Source organism: Dendrobates tinctorius, unplaced genomic scaffold (genome assembly GCF_039654945.1).
Source record: "Dendrobates tinctorius isolate UK_male_01 unplaced genomic scaffold, ASM3965494v1 ptg000074l, whole genome shotgun sequence".
NCBI lineage: Eukaryota > Metazoa > Chordata > Amphibia > Anura > Dendrobatidae > Dendrobates > Dendrobates tinctorius.
Window position 1 is genome coordinate 16478488 of NW_027361742.1, and position 18644 is coordinate 16497131.

The 18644-nt window shown below is 47.4% G+C and overlaps 1 protein-coding gene across 3 annotated transcripts in view; it reads right to left on the reverse strand.

Annotated features, from left to right (window-relative positions):
* Positions 1 to 18644, reverse strand: part of GLRX2 (glutaredoxin 2) — a 78248-nt gene that overhangs the window by 37014 nt on the left and 22590 nt on the right. The window contains exons 1-3 of one of the 3 annotated variants that reach the window (XM_073582895.1): positions 12170 to 12578; positions 12027 to 12090; positions 11855 to 11953 (exon numbers count right to left, since the gene is read on the reverse strand). The exons of the other annotated variants lie outside the window; for them this stretch is intronic. Of the exons in view, the coding sequence (XP_073438996.1) occupies positions 11855 to 11931 (77 nt within the window). The 5' untranslated portion in view covers positions 11932 to 11953; positions 12027 to 12090; positions 12170 to 12578. Of the gene's footprint in view, positions 1 to 11854; positions 11954 to 12026; positions 12091 to 12169; positions 12579 to 18644 lie in introns of those variants that run through there. 3 annotated transcript variants of the gene reach the window in all.

The window sequence follows — 18644 nt, forward strand, 5'->3', positions numbered from 1 at the left end:
TTCTCTTGATGAGCTTCAAGAGGTAGTCACCGGAAATGGTCTTCCAACAGTCTTGAAGGAGTTCCCAGAGATGCTTAGCACTTGTTGGCCCTTTTGCCTTCACTCTGCGGCCCAGCTAACCCCAAACCATCTCGATTGGGTTCAGGTCTGGTGACTGTGGAGGCCAGGTCATCTGGCGTAGCACCCCATCACTCTCCTTCTTGGTCAAATAGCCCTTACACAGCCTGGAGGTGTGTTTGGGGTCATTGTCCTGTTGAAAAATAAATGATGGTCCAACTAACGCAAAAAATATGGAATAGCATGCCGCTGCAAGATGCTGTGGTAGCCATGCTGGTTCAGTATGCCTTCAATTTTGAATAAATCCCCAAGTGTCACCAGCAAAGCATCCCCACACCATCACACCTATGCTTCACGGTGGGAACCAGGCATGTAGAGTCCATCCGTTCACCTTTTTTGCGTTGCACAAAGACACGGTGGTTGGAACTAAAGATCTTAAATTTGGACTCATCAGACCAAAGCAGATTTCCACTGGTCTAATGTCCATGCCTTGTGTTCTTTAGCCCAAACAAGTCTCTTCTGCTTGTGGCCTGTCCTTAGCAGTGGTTTCCTAGCAGCTATTTTACCTTGAAGACCTGCTGCACAAAGTCTCCTCTTAAGGCCGGGGTCACACTGGCGAGGAATACGGCCGAGTGAGAGGCGCTAAAAGCACGCATTAGACACGGACCAATGATTCTCTATGGGGTCCCTCGCACCAGGCGTATATTTCTCATCCGTATTCTACAGTCCGTGCCAATCGCAGCATGCTGCGATTGTCAGCGCTCTACGCCCGTAGTACGCCAATGCAAGTCTATGGGTGCGCAAAAAATACGGATTACACACGGACCACACATGTGACTTGCGAGAAATACGCACCCGGTGTCTTTTAGCAAAGTCGACAATTCAGTGCGCTATACAGTAAACTCACACTGACAGGTTTAATAAAGAAACGAAAGAATAGATATATACACATAGAATATATATATATATATATATATATATATATGCGCATTCTATGTGTCTATATCTATTATTTCGTTTATGTTAGAAACCCTGGCATAGGGCTCCATTATATGTCCACTTTGCAAGGCGGCGAGAAAATCTCACTATACGGATTGCATACGGATGCTTAGATGCGCAAAATACGCGACCACACCTTGATTACGGATGACACACGGAGCACTGTTTAGGGGTCATTCATCCGTATTACGCATGTAAAATACTGACCGTATTTTGCGTTGGTTAGTGTGACCCCGGCCTTACAGTTGTTGTAGAGATGTGTCTGCTGCTAGAATTCTCTGTGGCATTGACCTGGTCTCTATTCTGAGCTGCTGTTAACCTGCGATTTCTGAGGCTGGTGACTCGGGTGAACTTATCCTCCGCAGCAGAGGTGACTCTTGGTCTTCCTTTCCTGGGGCGGTCCTCATGTGAGCCAGTTTCTTTGTAGTGCCTGATGGTTTTTGCCACTGCACTTGGGGACACTTTCAAAGATTTCCCAATTTTTCGGACTGACTAACCTTCATTTCTTAAAGTAATGATGGCCACTCGTTTTACTTTACTTAGGCTAGTTTCACACTGGAGTTTTTTGCGCTGCGTTAGGAGCGCATGTGAAAAGCGCATACAAACGCTTGTGAACGCTGCGGTTTTTTGTAGCATTATTGTGTGCATAACGACGAAAAATCGCAGTGTTTTTATGCGTTTTTCATGCGTTTGCATTTTTTATGCGCAATAAACTAGAGAAAAAATCCTTGGAAAATTCTTGCAACACACTCAAGCAATGGGAAAGCAGTGGGCGTGTCTTATGGAAATTCTTTATATAGCCCCTTTTTACAGCTGAATTCTCCTCATTTGCTTGCATTTGACTGGAGAAACATGGATCTGCGCTGGAAGAGCTTTGACTTTGACTTATCTGGTAACTAGTCCTGAGTATTTTACAAGAATATGCATTATTTTACAAGCGGACACCTGCTGGGCTTTGTGGAACGTTCTTTGTCCCGAATTCATACCCATGCCCACTGCAGCAAAGTGGTTGGAAATCGCCGAAAGATTCTGGACTGTATGCAATTTCCCAAACTGTTTAGGAGCGGTGGATGGGAAACACATCCGGATTATCAAGCCCAAAAGAACTGGCTCTGAGTTCTATAACTACAAAAAGTACTTTTCTACTGTACTGATGGCCATTGCGGATGCAGACTGTAAGTTTATTGCAGTGGACATTGGAGCATTTGGCCGTGGGAATGACTCCCAGGCTTTTAAGACATCGGACATGGGCAGGAGGTGGTATGGCAACAACTTCGATTTCCCCATGCCACGCCCTCTTCCCAACACCGAAGGTCCACCACAGCCATTTGTAATGGTTGGTGATGAAGCATTCCAGATGTGCCAAACCCTCCTCAAACCCTACTCCAGCCGGGACTTGGAGCTACAATAAAGAATTTTTAATTACAGGCTGACCAGGGCCAGGAGAACAGTAGAGTGTGCTTTTGGTATACTTGTATCGAGATGGCACATTCTTGGCACAGCTATTAATCTGAAACTGGAAACAGTGGATGAGGTGGTGAAGGCCTGTGTTGTTCTACATAATTTTGTAACTTCTCGAGAGCACCTGAACTTTGATCTTGATGATGTTGCTCCTAATCCTTTGCCAGAATTTACACAGCACCCTCTCAGGTCATCCGTTGAAGTTGGCCAAATGAGGGAACAATTTGCGGCCTACTTCAACTCAGATGTAGGACGGGTGGAATGGCAAGAGCAAATGTTGTAAAAAAAAATTTATTGCATGTTGTTGGTATGTTAATAAAAAAAACTGTTTTGATACCTGTACTGAGTGCATTCTCAGTTTTTACACTCCCAATACCATTAGCAAGTAGCCAGGTGTATCAGTGAATTTATGATGCTTTATTTTGTGCATCATGAATTCACTAATACTCAAGGTTCCCCAACTTCAGTCCTCAAGGTCCACCAACAGATCATGTTGTAATGAAATAAAAAGAGGATTCCATACAACATGATCTGTTGGTGGCCCATGAGGACTGGAGTTGGGGAACCGTGCAATATTACAAGAATGTAGAGATTGCTGTGGAAAAGACAAGTCATGTAGATTTGTTGCGTTGACAACACATATCTCCAAGACTGACACAAGAAACATGTCAGTAATGGAGATATCTGGTGGCAAAAACGCTAAGTGTACGGCGCAGTGTGTGTAACCAATCCAGATTTTGTGAAAGCACAAGTGCACATTTATTTTGTACCAAAAAAAATATATATATTAGGAATGACGTTTGGGGAAAGTTTGGGATACTTTGGGTGTGTGGAGAGACAAGAAACGACTGGAGGTTGAGGAAGGGGTTCTAGGAGAAGGGGCGACGAAAGTACTGGGGGAAGGGAGCTCTGGAATGGACAAGGAGGCATGCTGAGAGACATTAGGAGGAGAGGGTGGATGGACAAAGTTTTTTTTTTCTTTTTTTTGGCGCAGGAATATCCTGCCCGGACCGACTGAGAGCCTGTGAACGCCTTACTTTTGTTGACCGCCTGGTGACGGTGGACTGTGGCATTGCCCTGTAAAAAAGGGAATGCGGATCCCCACTTTGCTGCTCTGTAGTGGCGGTGTCGGTGCTGCTGCAAGTGGCAGTGGAGTTGCTCCTAGAAGGGGGAGAAAGTTGGGTCGGTGCTCCGAGCAGGAGGCTGCCTGTCTGGGATCTCAGGCAATGTTCTTTGGGGACTCAGAGGAGGAGAATTGGTGGCGGTTATCTTTCGATGAGGAGTGGTGGTGGTGCTCCTTTGTTGCTGAGGAGTGGTGGTGGTGCTCCTTTGTTGCTGAGGAGTGCTGGCGGTGCTCCTTTGTTGCTGAGGAGTGCTGGCGGTGCTCTGGTGCTGAGGAGTGCTGGCGGTGCTCTGGTGCTGAGGAGTGCTGGCGGTGCTCCTTTGGTGTTGACTGGTGGTGTCAGTGGCCCAAGCAGGTTCTGTGGTGGTTTGGCTCCAAGCTGGTGGTGCTCCATACAGGAGCAGCGCTTGACATAGTGGTGGTGGCGGAGGAGTATCCAGCAGCACTCAGACTTGGGGTGGTGTAGGGGTGTCCGGCTTTGCTGGGAATGCAGGTGGCCATGCAGTGATATGCAGCAGAAGTCGGTAGTGTGGTAAAGCGAGTCAGCGGTGGAACTGTTGGAAACGACACCACTGACTGCTGAACATACCGATTCTGCTGCATAGCCTGTAAGCAGTGTTACAGGCCTGTAACACACTCAGCTGTTGCTCAGGACTAAGGTGTTCCATCATGCCCTGTTCAATTTTACTGAAAAAATGGTGCGCCGGTCTGTTGAGGTCGGCCTCCAGACGGTCAAGGCGCTGGTCGACAGAGTGGAAGCGGTGTTCCATGTGGTTAAAACCACGTTCCATCAGGGAAAAACTGCTTTCCTTTCTGGCAGACAGCGCCTTGAGGTTGGACTGAAAGACCTCGCTCAAGTGCATGAACTCGGGCATGACAGGCCTGTCCGAGGTCCTCTGCCGCTGGCGGGTAGTGCCCGCATAACCAGTGACAGAGATCTGGGACAGGGGAACACCTGATTGACCAGCTTCCTGGTCACCAGCTGTCTGTGTTGCTGACCTGCAAAATGATTCCTGGCTGTCGGATGGCTGGGACGGGTCCGAGGTCGATCGATGAAGAACCGCTCCCGGGACAGGTTGAAGGGTGCTGCTAAAGTGCTGTGGAAAGAAAGGGAAAACATTAGTATCATGTATTTACAAGAAGCATCACCTTTGGAATAGAAAAGCACATAGTAATAACTAAACAAAAAAAAAATAAAAATAAAAAAAAAAAAACACTTATGCTCAGGAAAGCCTACTCTCGATAGTAGCGGTACTTTCTTCTGTGGCTTGCCGCTGAACCACTCCGAATATGTCCCTCAGCACGAACATCAGTGTTGAAGCGGTCCTTCATCGAGCGCCAACGTGTGCGTATTTTGTTCACTGTTGTGAAAAAAAAAAAGAAGAAAAAAAGAAAATTATAAAATGCACTTAAGGCAACTTAAATATCAGCACACACAACCGATTTAACTTTTCAATGCAATATAACTTGCCATAAAAGCACCAGCACCATGAGGACCAGAAATCAATGCAGCACTTGAAGACCAAAATCAATTACAGTGTGCCACATGGCATTGGTGTTTTTAATGCAAGAATATATCTTGCCAAAAAAAACACCAGCACCATCAGGACCAAAAATCAATGCAGCAGTTGAAGACCAAAATCAATCACAGTGTGCCACATGGCATTGGTGTTTTTAATGCAAGAATATATCTTGCCAAAAAAACACCAGCACCATCAGGACCAGAAATCAATGCAGTATCACAGAGCATCTTTATACTTACTGAACGCCCTTTTGGAAGCTGCAGAGGCGCTGTCCCAGCCATCCATCATCGCTGCGGCCACCACTGTGTCTTTGTACTGCTGGTCACGGCTGTCCCACAACGGGATACGCTCCTCAACGAGGCGGATCAGGTGCTCGTTGTCGATGTAGACTTCTTCGTCATCCCGTTGTGGAACCTAGAAAAAACATGGATTTTTGTGAGTACTCACCGTAAAATCCTTTTCTCCGAGACGCTCATTGGGGGACACAGATACTGTGGGTGTATGCTTCTGCCGCTAGGAGGCTGACACTAAGTGAAAAAGAGGTTAGCTCCTCCTCCGCAGTATACACCCTCGCCCCTATTGCGGGCGGAAATCAGTTTGGTGCCAAAGCAGTAGGACAACAAATCAGTCTTAACACAGGTACAACATGTCCAAAGGAAAACACCACCCTTATATCAAATAAGTAAAAACACATTCATTTAAACAAGAGCCAACTGGCTAATAGGGTGGGTGCTGTGTCCCCCAATGAGCGTCTCGGAGAAAAGGATTTAACGGTGAGTACTCACAAAAATCCATGTTTCTCCTTCGTCCTCATTGGGGGACACAGATACTGTGGGACGTCCTAAAGCAGTCCCTGGGTGGGAGATTGACTCACCGATCCAAGCTACATGCACCTCCTGTTTAAAGGTGCGCCACCGTTGCTTGGAGAATCCTTCTACCCAGGCTTGCATCCGCCGAGGCCTGAGCATGGATATTATGTTTGGCAAATATGTGCAGGCTGGACCAGGTTGCTGCCTTGCAAACCTGTTCCGTCGAACCCTGATGCCGAAGCGCCCAAGATGCGCCCACCGCCCGGGTAGAGTGCGCTCTGATCCCTGATGGAATCGGCGTGCCTCTAATGCAGTAGGACTCCTGAATAGTCAAACGAATCCATCTGGCTATGGTCGACTTTGAGGCAGCGAGTCCCTTCCTGCGTTCTTCAGGGAGCACGAACAGCATGTCCATCTGAGGAAAGGGTGCCGGCAGCGACACGTACCTCTGGAGGGCTCTTACCAGGTCTAACGTGTGAAGAACCTTCTTCCACACGGTGCACCGGTGCTGGACAAAATGAAGGCAAAACAACATCTTAATTGATGTGAAAAAGAGGACACGACCTTCGGCAGAAAAGGAGGGGCTGGTCTGAGGACCACCTTATACCTATGGAAAGTGAGGAACGAAGCTCGGCAGGATAGAGCCGCCAGCTCTGAAACCCGCCTGATGGAAGTGATGGCCACTAAGGGAACAACTTTCCAGGAAAGGTACCTCAAAGCGATATCCTGAAGAGGTTCCAATGGAGATTCCTGCAGAACACTTAGGACCATGCTAAGAACCCAGGCGTCCATCGGCGCCATATAGTGAGGTATCAAGTGGGATCCTCCCCGGATGAAAAGTTTTCACCTGCAAATTGGTAGCAAACCTGCACTGGAACAGGACGGATAAGGCCGACATTTGTCTCCCGCGGAAACCTGGGGCAAAGCCCGAGTCTAATGCTCTACCGACTGAGCTATCCGGGCTCTCTGAGCCCGACTGGAGAAAAACCAAGATGCTGGAGATCGAGAATCTTAGCGGAGAAACACCGTGGCCACGACATCAAGCAAAGAACACCTTCCAGGTGTGGTGGTAAATTCATGCTGAAGCAGGCCTCCGGGCGCTAATCGTTGTAGCGACCACCTTGCTCCCGAACCCTGCCTGGGTTAGAATCCAAGATTCAACGGCCCTGCCGTCAAACACAGGGTCCCTGAGTTCGGGTGGCAAATTAGCCCTTGAGACGGTAGATCTGGGCGCTCTAGTAGGCGCCCAGGAACATTGGCGAGCAGCTGCCTTAGATCTGCTTACCACGCTCGACGGGGGCCAGTCTGGGGCCAGCAGAATCGCCGGCCCCCCTTCCGTCTTGATCCCTTTGCTGACTCTCGGGAGTAGTGGCAGTGGGGGAAATAGATATGGGAGGCGAAACTGGTTCCATGGCAGAACCAACGCGTCCACCGAGAATGCCTGCGGGTCCCTGGCCCGAGCGACATATGTGGGCACCTTGGCATTCACTCTGGAAGCCATCAGGTCCACATCCGGAGCTCCCCACAGTTGACAAATCTGTTGAAGAACTTCGGGATGTAGAGACCACCCTCCGGATGCAAGACCCTGCCGGCTGAGGAAGTCTGCCGCCCAATTTTCCACGCCCGGGATGTGGACAGCCGAAATCACCGAGTGGTTTGCTTCGGCCCACTGAAGAACGTGCTCCACCTCGCGCATGGTTGTTCTGCTGCGGGTGCCCCCCTGACAAATTATGTAAACCACCACCGTGGCGATGTCCGATGGAATCTGGACGGGGCGACCTGCTTCTGCAGAGCCAGCTGAATTGCTCATATCCCCAATAAGTTGATCGGGAGGCGTGCCTCCTGTGGCGACCACCGTTTCTTGGTTGTGTGGGGGCGAAACACCGCTCCCAAACCGAGGAGACTGACGTCGATTGTCATTATCAGCCCATGACATGGGGGGAAAGATTTCCCCTAGGCCAGAGAGGAACTGGTTATCCACCATTCGAGCGACTGCTGGACTTGAGAGGACAGTTTGCACCGCCAATCGAGCGTGAAAGGATTCTTGTCCTAGGCTGACACGAGGTGTGCTGCAGGGGGTGAAGGATGGAACTGAACGAAAAGGTATCGCTTCGATTACTGCCACCATTTTCCCTAGGATCCTTATCGCGGATCGGATGGTATGAGGGACTGGTTGGCGCAGTGTCCGGACTCCCTGCCAGAGACTAGCGCCCTTTCCTGAGGGAGAATTATCAACCTTCAGCAAGTGTCGAAGATCATTCCTAGGAAGGAGATCCTCTGAGCTGGCACAAGGGATGATCTCTTTGCATTGACCAACCATCTAAGCGGCAAAAATATCTAGCGTGATGTTGACACCTTCCTCACATGCCCATATTGATGGGCCCTTGACCAAGAGGTCGTCCAGATAAGGTAAGACGACTATGCCTCAAGAATGCAGTGTGGCCCTGACAATTGCCATAACTTTTGTGAACACTCTGGGAGCCGTGGCTAGCCCGAAGGGTAGCGCTACGAACTGAAAATGCTGAACGCTGATGGCGAAGCGTAGCCGCCTCTGATGAGGAGGAAAAAATGGGAATATGCAGAAATGCGTCCTGGCTGTCAATTGAGGCCAAGTATTCTCACTGCTTCATGACCGCTATGACTGAACGGAGACTCCATCCGGAAATGTCTGATCCTGATGAATTTGTTCAGAAACTTTAGGTCCAAAAACAAGCCTGACAGACCCATCCTTTTTGGGAACCGCAAAAATGTTGGAATAAAACCCCTGAGCTCTTCCGTGTTCCGGCACTGGAACAATGACTCCGTTGTACAGGAGCGACTTGATGGCTCCTAATAGAGCCCTTACCTGGGTATCCACCCTGGGAAGCCGGGAAAGAAAAAAAACAACTTGGAGGGTATCTGACAAATTTTATTTTGTAACCTGAGAACACCAATTCTTTTACCCATGCGTCGTGAGCGATGTTGGCCCAGACGTGGTGAAAACAGAGTAGGCAGCTGCCCACTTTGCTGGTGTCGTCTAGTAAAGACCTCGAGTCATTTGGCCGATGATCCTTAGGATCTGGGTCCCCTCGATCTAGCCTGTTGAGCACGCATCCAATGGGTTGGCTCTATATGACCTGCCGCTCCCTATCCTGATTGGGGCGGCCTGAGGTGGCGGAATTGTGCCCCGTAGACCACCCGGAGTCTTTTAACACATGACCCTGGGCCGGTCTCTTATTTGGGTCCCGGACCAGGCTCAGGCTGCTTAGCGGCCGCCACTTGACCAATGCCGAGGAGAGAAAGAGCGCAATAGGGTCTTATCTGGGTAACAGATGAAATAAATTCAGAGAATCTACTCACCTTTTCCAGGATAGTTTAAAGCATGTAGATCAATGTCAGTCTGCTGCACGCCCGAGGTTCACGTCCGTGACCACAGATAAAGATCCTTTTGGATAAATTATTGGGCTTATTGTGCGCTGCTGAGCCAAAGATAAAGTCACCACATTAAATACTTTTTAACTCTTTATTCCCAACGCGTTTCAAAGTGGAATATCACTTCTTCTTCAGGGGATGACATAGAGTCTATGTCATCCCCTGAAGAAGAAGTGATATTCCACTTTGAAACGCGTTGGAAATAAAGAGTTAAAAAGTATTTCATGTGGTGACTTTATCTTTGGTTCAGCAGCGCACAATAAGCCCAATAATTTATCCAAAAGGAACTTGACCAATGCCGTCATGCCCGGCCTAGAATGGCCGGTGGCACTGTGAAAGGCCCGAAAACGTGCTTGAACCGGGTGACGAAAAAATGATTTAACCTTCTGTTGAGGGAGAAACCCGCTCTTTCCTCCTGTGGAGTCAGAGATAAGTTGATCCAAAAATAGGCGGCACTGATAAAGCAGGGAAGTCAAGGACTTCTTGGAAGTAGAATCGGCCCGCCATGTCCTCAACCATAGGGCTCTTCAGATAGAGATTGCATTAGCGACAGCAAGTGCTGAACAATTGGCCGCATCCAAAGACGCATTCAATACATAATCTCCGGCTATCGTCATCTGACATGTGACCTCCGAGATCTCTGCAGGTAGATCCTGCTCCTGCGCGACCTTGTTTAATGTTTCTGACTATGATATCATAGCCTTGGCTACCCAAGTTGCTGCGAACGAGGGAGCGAGTGCAGACCCTGACGCCTCATATACTGAACGAGCTAGGCTCTCAATAAGGCAGTCCATGGGATCTTTAATCGAGGAAACCCTAGGGACAGATAACAGGGTCCTAGTGGCCAGGCGTGAAACCGGAGGATCCACTATCGGGGATTCCATCCCTGTTTACGGAGGTCCCGAGAAAACGGATAACGCGTTTCGAGTGCCCTTTAACCCGAGAAAAATGCCGTTTTGGACGTTCTCTGTGCCGCTGCACTGTGTCCTCAAACTCAGGGTGAGAGGAAAAAATTCTGTGCGGCCGCTTCACTCGTTTACATGCCACTTTATGCCCCGTAGCCGCTGCGGTATCATCCTCAATCCCCAGGGTCTGACTGATGGCTTCTATGAGGCTGTCCACTTTCACGTGACTCTGGCGTGTCCAGGTCAATGGGCTCGTCTGAGTCGAAATCTGAGGTCTGCTCGCTACCAACCACTGGTGACGGGGAGCGAGAAGTAGATCTTACGGATGCCGAAGGCACCGGATGGACTGGGCGACACCATGTGGATTCGTTTCCCCCGGGTCTGCCTGGAGTGAGGGTGGCCCCTGCAGGCCGGAGGCTCCTGTGAGGTGGAGGTTCCCTCTAAAGGCGGCAAGACACTGTCCCTGCCCCTATCTGGGGCTTGAAGGGATTCTATTGCTCTCGCAAGCGACGCCATGTACTGGGACAGTGATCGGGCCCACTCCGGAGGATTTGACACATTGGTCGCTGGGGACGGCTCCTGGGCGCGTTTGGATTCGCAGGCTTTGCATAAATGCTTGCTCTGCGCCCGCGGAAACGCAGCCCGACAAGAGATGCATGCAGCGTAAAAGAACGTGAAACGTGCTGCGGCTGTGGGCTCCAGCCCGAAATCTTCGCAGGAGCACTCCCCGATGATCCTCTTCAGCCTGAGCACAGGTATGTGAGGGGGTCTTTGATAAAAAATAGGACGGTGCAGGCACCCTAGCTCCATCTAACCCCTTCAGGGGGTGAGGAGAGGGACCGTCCGCCACCTTGCAGCACCGCCGTCTAGCGTTGATGGAGCAGTGGGGGCCGCACAGACTAGTCTTGTGCCTCTGTGCAAGCCCATGGTTTCAATACCTAGGGGTGGATAGGGCTAAGTCTGGCATAATGTCACACGTCGCGGGAAAGGATACGTGGAGGGATACTCGCACGTGCTCGCCCGTTGATGGTTTGGGGAAATCGGATCCTTTCAATAGGATGCGTTGCCCCGGTCTCATCTTCATAAAATAACAAACAAAAATAGAAGTCTGGGGAAAAGTCCCAGATATGTCCCTCGGTGCGGGAAAGTATACGCGGAGACGATACTAAACGCGTGCTCGCCCGTTGATGGTTTGGGGAGATCGGACCCTTTCAATAGGATCCGTCGCCCATCTCATCTTCATAGTAAACTAGAAAAAAATAGTCTGGAGAGATCCAGACTGTGTGTAACTCCATAGGACACTAAGCAAAAAACTGATTTCCACCTGCAATATGGGCGAGGGTGCATACTGCGGAGGAGGAGCTAACCTTTTTCACTTAGTGTCAGCCTCCTAGCGGCAGAAGCATACACCCACAGTATCTGTGTCCCCCAATGAGACGAAGGAGAAAAGAAATATATTGAATGTTTGTAATTTTGGAGAATGAAAAAGATAGAAAAAGAAACAGAGAAGAAGCAAGATAAAAGATGAAAATAAAGACAGAAAAAAAAGGCACATTATATACTCACATTGCGTCTCCTCGCCACGACTTGACTACGCTGCACCCGCTCTGAATCCTCCCGCTCAGACTGCTCCCGCACTCCATCTTCACTGCCCGTGTCCGATGTCTGTAAAGAAATCAAAAATTAAAACACATTTCTAGAGGCAGCTATACTTACCCAAAGGCAGCAACATCCTCACCTCACGATCAGCTTGGGCCAGTTCTTGCTGAGATGGCGAATAGACCGATCCAGAAGAAGACATGCTGAAATGAAAACAAAAAATACATTAGTGCATTATAAAATTGTACGGGACACACAGACATTATGTTGAAGAATACTCACATTTTGGCTCCTGAAGCTTGAATCCACACTTGGAAGGCTCTTCTGGGCTTTTGTCTGCTCTCTGCAAGGCTGTCTGTAGAGTAATTGTCTGACCCTCAAGACACGTTCTTTTATCTACACTCCTGCCAAACAATGTTGCTTGTTTAGAGGGAGTTTTAGACAAGTGTCTAGACACTGTACACTCAAAGCGCGTGCGCGCACAAGGCGCTGACGTGCGCGGTGCCAAGCGCTCGTCAGTGATCACAGACTGTAATGCTATTTTTGGGCGCACATCGAGGGCACACGTGCGCGCGATTTTTTTAAGTATGTAGGCGGAACAAAAAATGCAACATGTAGCGTTCGGCGCGTCTGGGCACACACGTGTAAAATGCGCAGCCCACGCTAAACGTTGATGAGCGCGTACATTCGCAAGACCCTGCGATCACCATGTTAAAGATAGGGGAACACTGCGCGTGTGCCCGATAGCGCACGATGCGCTGCGCGATCAAACGCTAGTGTGAAACCAGCCTTAGTTGCTTATTTCTTGCCAAAATACAAATTCTAACAGTCTATTCAGTAGGACTATCAGCTGTGTATCCACCAGACTTCTGCACTGCACAACACAACGGATGGTCTCAACCCCATTTATAAGGCAAGAAATCCCACTTATTAAACCTGACAGGGCACACCTGTGAAGTGAAAACCATTTCCGGTGACTACCTCTTGAAGCTCATCAAGAAAATGCCAAGAGTGTGCAAAGCAGTAATCAAAGCAAAAGGTGGCTACTTTGAAGAACCTAGAATATAAGACATATTTTCTTACTTTTGACTCTCCAAAAACTCTTACTGTTTCTCTTATTCATTCTCGTCTCGACTATTGTAACTCTCTTCTAATCGGTCTCCCTCTTACCAAACTCTCCCCTCTCCAATCTGTCTTAATTGCTGCAGCCAGGATCATATTCCTCACCAATCGTTACACCGATGCTTCTACCCTATGCCTGTCATTACACTGGCTACCCGTCCACTCTGAATTCAGTATAAACTTATTACCCTCACACACAAAGTCCTCCATGGCTCAGCACCACCCTACATCTCCTCCCTTGTTCCAATATACCACCCTACCCGCGCCCTCCGTTCTGCTGATGACCTGAGGTTAGCATCCTCAATAATCAGAACCTCCCACTCCCGTCTCCAAGATTTTACACGTGCTGCGCCAATTCTTTGGAATGCACTTCCCAGGTCAATACGATTAGTCCCCAATCCCCACAATTTTAAGCGTGCCCTGAAAACGCATTTATTCAGACTGGCCTATCGCCTCAACACATTAACTTAATCCATACCTGTGTGGCACAGTCAAAAGATTTACCATAACCAGGTTCCCCGCATCATGTTCCCACATGCTTTATGCATCCATTACCCCTCTGTGTCTGTACTGTTACACACTTAACATTATGGCTGGTCCATACAATCAGGGCAATTGTTACCACCCACCTTTCGTGTCTACCTCTTTCCTCATACACTGTAAGCTTGCGAGCAGGGCTCTCATTCCTCTTGGTATCTGTTATGATCTATGTGATTATTATTATGCTGTAATGTCTATTTTCTGTACAAATCCCCTCTGAAATGTAAAGTGCTGCGGAATATGTCAGCGCTATAGAAATAAAATGTATTATTTTCAGTTGTTTCACACTTTTTTGTTAATTATATAATTCCACATGTGTGAATTCATAGTTTTGATGCCTTCAGAGTGAATCCACAATTTTCATAATCATGAAAATAAAGAAAACTTTGAATGAGAAGGTGTGTCCAAACTTTTGGTCTGTACTGTATATTGTACATTAAACTATTCTCAATAGATTTCAACACAGTTTGATTTTTCAAGAATACAAATTAAACACAAAATAGTGTTATTACTTGGTAACTTATGTTACAACACAATGTAGTAACTTACGTTACAAAGCTGATGGTAACTTACATTAAAATACCATTACTTCATATGAGAATTAAACTTATTGTAATGCAAGTTACTGTGGAATGACCCATCTTATGAAGTCAGCTGTATTTGAGCATTTCACAGTGACTCAAGATAAAAAACATTGTGTGTGTCAGTGTATAAGTGACCCAGGTGAAAACAAATGCTGTGATGCCAGTGCATACTCAGGCAGTGATAAAAATGCTCCTTCAAGAGCTTCCAATCTGAAAAGACATTTACAACGCTGCCACCCATAAGTTTACAAAGCTGTGATTGAAACAGATCACAGTAGCATCAAGAAACCAGAGACTAGAACTTCATGCCAGGCAAAGGAGGAGGAAAGAGTGTCTCAAACATGTTAAAAGATATTTTGCAAGTGACAAAGTTACTGTAATGACAGCAGGTGGTTAAAAGACAGCTCATCGAGATTGTTGTGAAGGACAGTGTACCATTATCATTATTTGCACGACCAGCTTTCACAGCTTTTAAAGGGAATCTGTCACCCCATTTTTGGCCTATAAGCTGTAGCCACTGCCGTTAGGGCTTATCTACAGCATTCTGTAGATAAGCCCCCAATGAAACCTGAAAGATAAGAAAAACATGTTAGCATTATACTCACGGGGGGGCGGTGGGTGTCGCAGTCCGGTCGGGCGCCTCCCATCTTCATACAAAGCCGTCCTCCTTCTTACTTCTCCCTCGGCTCCTGTGCAGGCGTATTTTATCTGCCCTATTGAGGGCAGAGTAAAGTACTGCAGTGCGCAGGCGCCGGGAAAGGTCAGAGAGGTCCCGCGCCTGCTCACTGCAGTACTCTACTCTGCCCTCAACAGGGCTGATATAGTACGCCTGTGCAGGAGCCAAGGGAGAAGTAAGGAGGAGGATGGTATCGTATGAAGATGGGAGGCACCGGACCCCCGGGTGAGTATAATATCTCTTTTTTCTTATCTTTCAGGTTACATCGGGGGCTTATCTACAGCATTACAGAATGCTATAGACAAGCCCCTGATGGAGGTGGCTGCAGCTTATAGGCCAAAAATGGGTCACAGATTCCCTTTAATGGAGAAATGGCCCGCAAACAGTGTTTCCCTGGAAAGAGAAAGTATTAGAAAATTAGTGATTGAAGAAGCCCTTAACCAAAAGGAAGATCTTAACAAGACTCTCAAGAGGCTTTGTATTTCTTAAAATGGATGTTTGCACATGTCACAGTGTGAACTATTTTGCTACCAACGTTCAATATGTTTGTGACAACAACAAAAATTCTTACTAAGATGCTGGCAAGTAAAGGATACTAAAGCTCATCATCACAGCAGTCAGTTTCTCCAGACCTTAGTGGAAAAAGTTCTGCAAGATTATGAACTAAAAAATAACAGGTTCTTGCTATTGTAACTGATAATGCTTCAAACATCATAAGTACAATTAAATTGATGAATGAGAATAAAAAAGGTGAACAGTAGCTAGAAGAACATTTCACATTCAGTATGTTGGAGATGGAAGGCCACAGTCCTGTTCCCATAATGGAGGAACAAACAGATATTACTAAAGAACAGCAGCAAATCGATTCTTTACAATTACTGTAGATCTTGTTGAAGCTTCTTCACACCTCTTTAACCCCTTCCTGACATCCGACGTACTATCCCGTCCACGGTACCCGGGCCCGTATGACCGTGGACGGGATAGTACGTCTACCGCGATCAGCGGCGCCCACGTGGTGAGCGCCGCTGATCGCGGCCGGGTGTCAGCTGATTATCACAGCTGACACCCGGCACTATGTGTCAGGGGCGGTCACGGACCGCCCCCGACACGTTAACCCCTTGCACACCGCGATCAAACATGATCGCGGTGTACCGGGAGTTAAAGGGAAGCATCGGCAGGGAGGGGGCTCCCTCGTGCTTCCCTGAGCCCCCCACGGCAGCGCAATGTGCAGCGCTGCTGCGGGGGGCTCCTATCCTACAGGCCCCCGAATCCAAGATGGCGACGGGGGCCTTCGGGGACCTGAGGAAGCTGGCTTCCTCAGTGCCTGCAAAGCGCAGGCAAGAGGAAGTCTGCTTCAATGCCTGTGACAGATTGCTGATCTGTCACAGTGATCTGTGATGTGACAGATCAGCGATCTGTCACAGGACAGTGATGTCCCACCTGGGACTATGTAATAAAGTAAAAAAAAAAAATTAAAAAAAAAATGTAAAAATAAATTAAAAAAAAAAAATCGCCAAATAAATTAGTAAAAAAAAAAAAAATTCCCCAATAAATTCATTTTTTGAAAATAATAAAAAAAAAAACAATAAAAGTACACATATTAGGTATCCGTAATGACCCGCCCTATAAAACTGTCCCATTAGTTAACCCTTTTAGCGAACCCCTTAAAAAATAAAAATAAAAAACGAAGCAAAAAATAATGATTTATTATCATACCGCCAAACAAAAAGTGTAATAACGCGCGATCAAAAACACGCATATAAATATCCATGGTACCGCTGAAAACGTCATCTTGTCCCGCAAAAAACGAGCTGCCACACAGCATCATCAGCGAAAAAATAAAAAAGTTATAGCTCACAGAATAAAGCGATGCAAAAATAATTATTTTTTATATAAAATAGTTTTCATTGCATAAAACCGACAAAAACATAAAAAAACGACCTAAATGAGGTATCGCTGTAACCGTACTGACCCGAAGAATAAAACCGCTTTATCAATTTTACCGCACGCGGAACGGTGTAAACGCACCCCCCCAAAAGAAATTCATGAAACTCTGGTTTTTGTTCATTCTGCGTCCCAAAAATAGGAATAAAAAGCGATCAAAAAATGTCACGTGCTCGAAAATGGTACCAATAAAAACGTCAACTCGTCCCGCAAAAAATAAGACCTCACATGACTCAGTGGGTCAAAATACGGAAAAATTATAGCTCTCAAAATGTGGTGATGCAAAAACTATTTTACAATAAAAAGCGTCTTTTAGCGTGTGACAGCCGCCAAACATAAAAACCGCCATAAATAGTAAGTCAAACCCCCCGTTATCACCCCCTTAGTTAGGGAAAAATAATAAAACTAAAAAAAAAGTATTTATCTCCATTTTCCCGTTAGGGTAAGGCTGTGTGCACACGCTGCGGATTAGGTGCGGATTCATCCGTGCGGATTTTGTAAAATCCGCAGGTGAAACCGCAGGTCAAAAGACCTGCGGTTTTACCTGCAGATTGCTCTGCGGTTTTGTCCTGCGGTTTTTCATCTCCTCATTAGAGGAGATGGCAAACCGCAGGAGAATCCGCAGAAAGAATTGACATGTCAATTCTTTCTGCGGATTGAAAACCGCAGATAATCCGCGCGGAAAATTCCGCACCGTCTGCACTGCGGTTTTTGATTCCCATAGGGAATCATGGTACTGGGGTCCGCAGCAGCCAAAACCGCTGCGGAACCGCAGCAAAATCCGCAGCGTGTGCACACAGCCTTAGGGTTAGGGCTAGGGTTAGGGCTAGGGTTAGGGCTCATATTAGGGTTAGGGGTGTGTTGGGGTTAGGGTTGGAGTTATAATTGGGGGTTTCCACTGTTTGGGCACATCAGTGGCTCTCCAAATGCAACATGGCGTCTGATCTCAATTCCAGCCAATTCGGAGTTGAAAAAGTCAAATGGTGCTCCTTCCCTTCCAAGCTCTGCCATGCGCCCAAACAGTGTTTTACCCCCACATGTAGGGTATCAGCCTACTCAGGACAAATTGCAAAACAATTTTTGGGGTCCAATTTCTCCTGTTACCCTTAGGAAAATAAAAAATTGGGGGCAAAAATATCATTTTTGTGGAAAAAAATGATTTTTTTATTTTCACGTCCGAGTGTTATAAACTTCTGTGAAGCACTTGGGGGTTCAAAGTGCTCACCACACATCTAGATAAGTTCCGTGGGGGGTCTAGTGTCCAAAATGGGGTCACTTGTGGGGAGTTTCAATAGTTTAGGTACATCAGGGGCTCTCCAAACGCACATGACACCCGCAGACCATTCCATCAAAGCCTGCATTCCAAAACGTCACTGCTTCCCTTCCGAGCCCCGACGTGTGCCCATACAGTAGTTTTCTCCCACATATGGGGTGTCAGCGTACTCAGGACAAATTGGACAACAACTTTTGGGGTCCAATTTCTCCTGTTACCCTTGGGAAAATGAAAAAATTGGGGACTAATTGATCATGTTTGTGGAAAAAATACGAATTTTTTATTTTCACGCCCGGGCGTTATAAACTTCTGTGAAGCACTGGGGGGTTCAAAGTGCTCACCACACATCTAGATAAGTTCCTTGGGGGGTCTAGTTTACAAAATGGTGTTATTTGTGGGGGGTTTCCACTGTTTAGGTACATTAGGAGCTCTCCAAAGGCAACATGACACCCGCAGACCATTCCATCAAAGTCTGCATTCCAAAACGTCACTACTTCCCTTCCGAGCCCCGACGTGTGCCCATACAGTAGTTTTCTCCCACATATGGGGTATCAGCATACTCAGGACAAATTGGACAACAACTTTTGGGGTCCAATTTCTCCTGGTACCCTTGGGAAA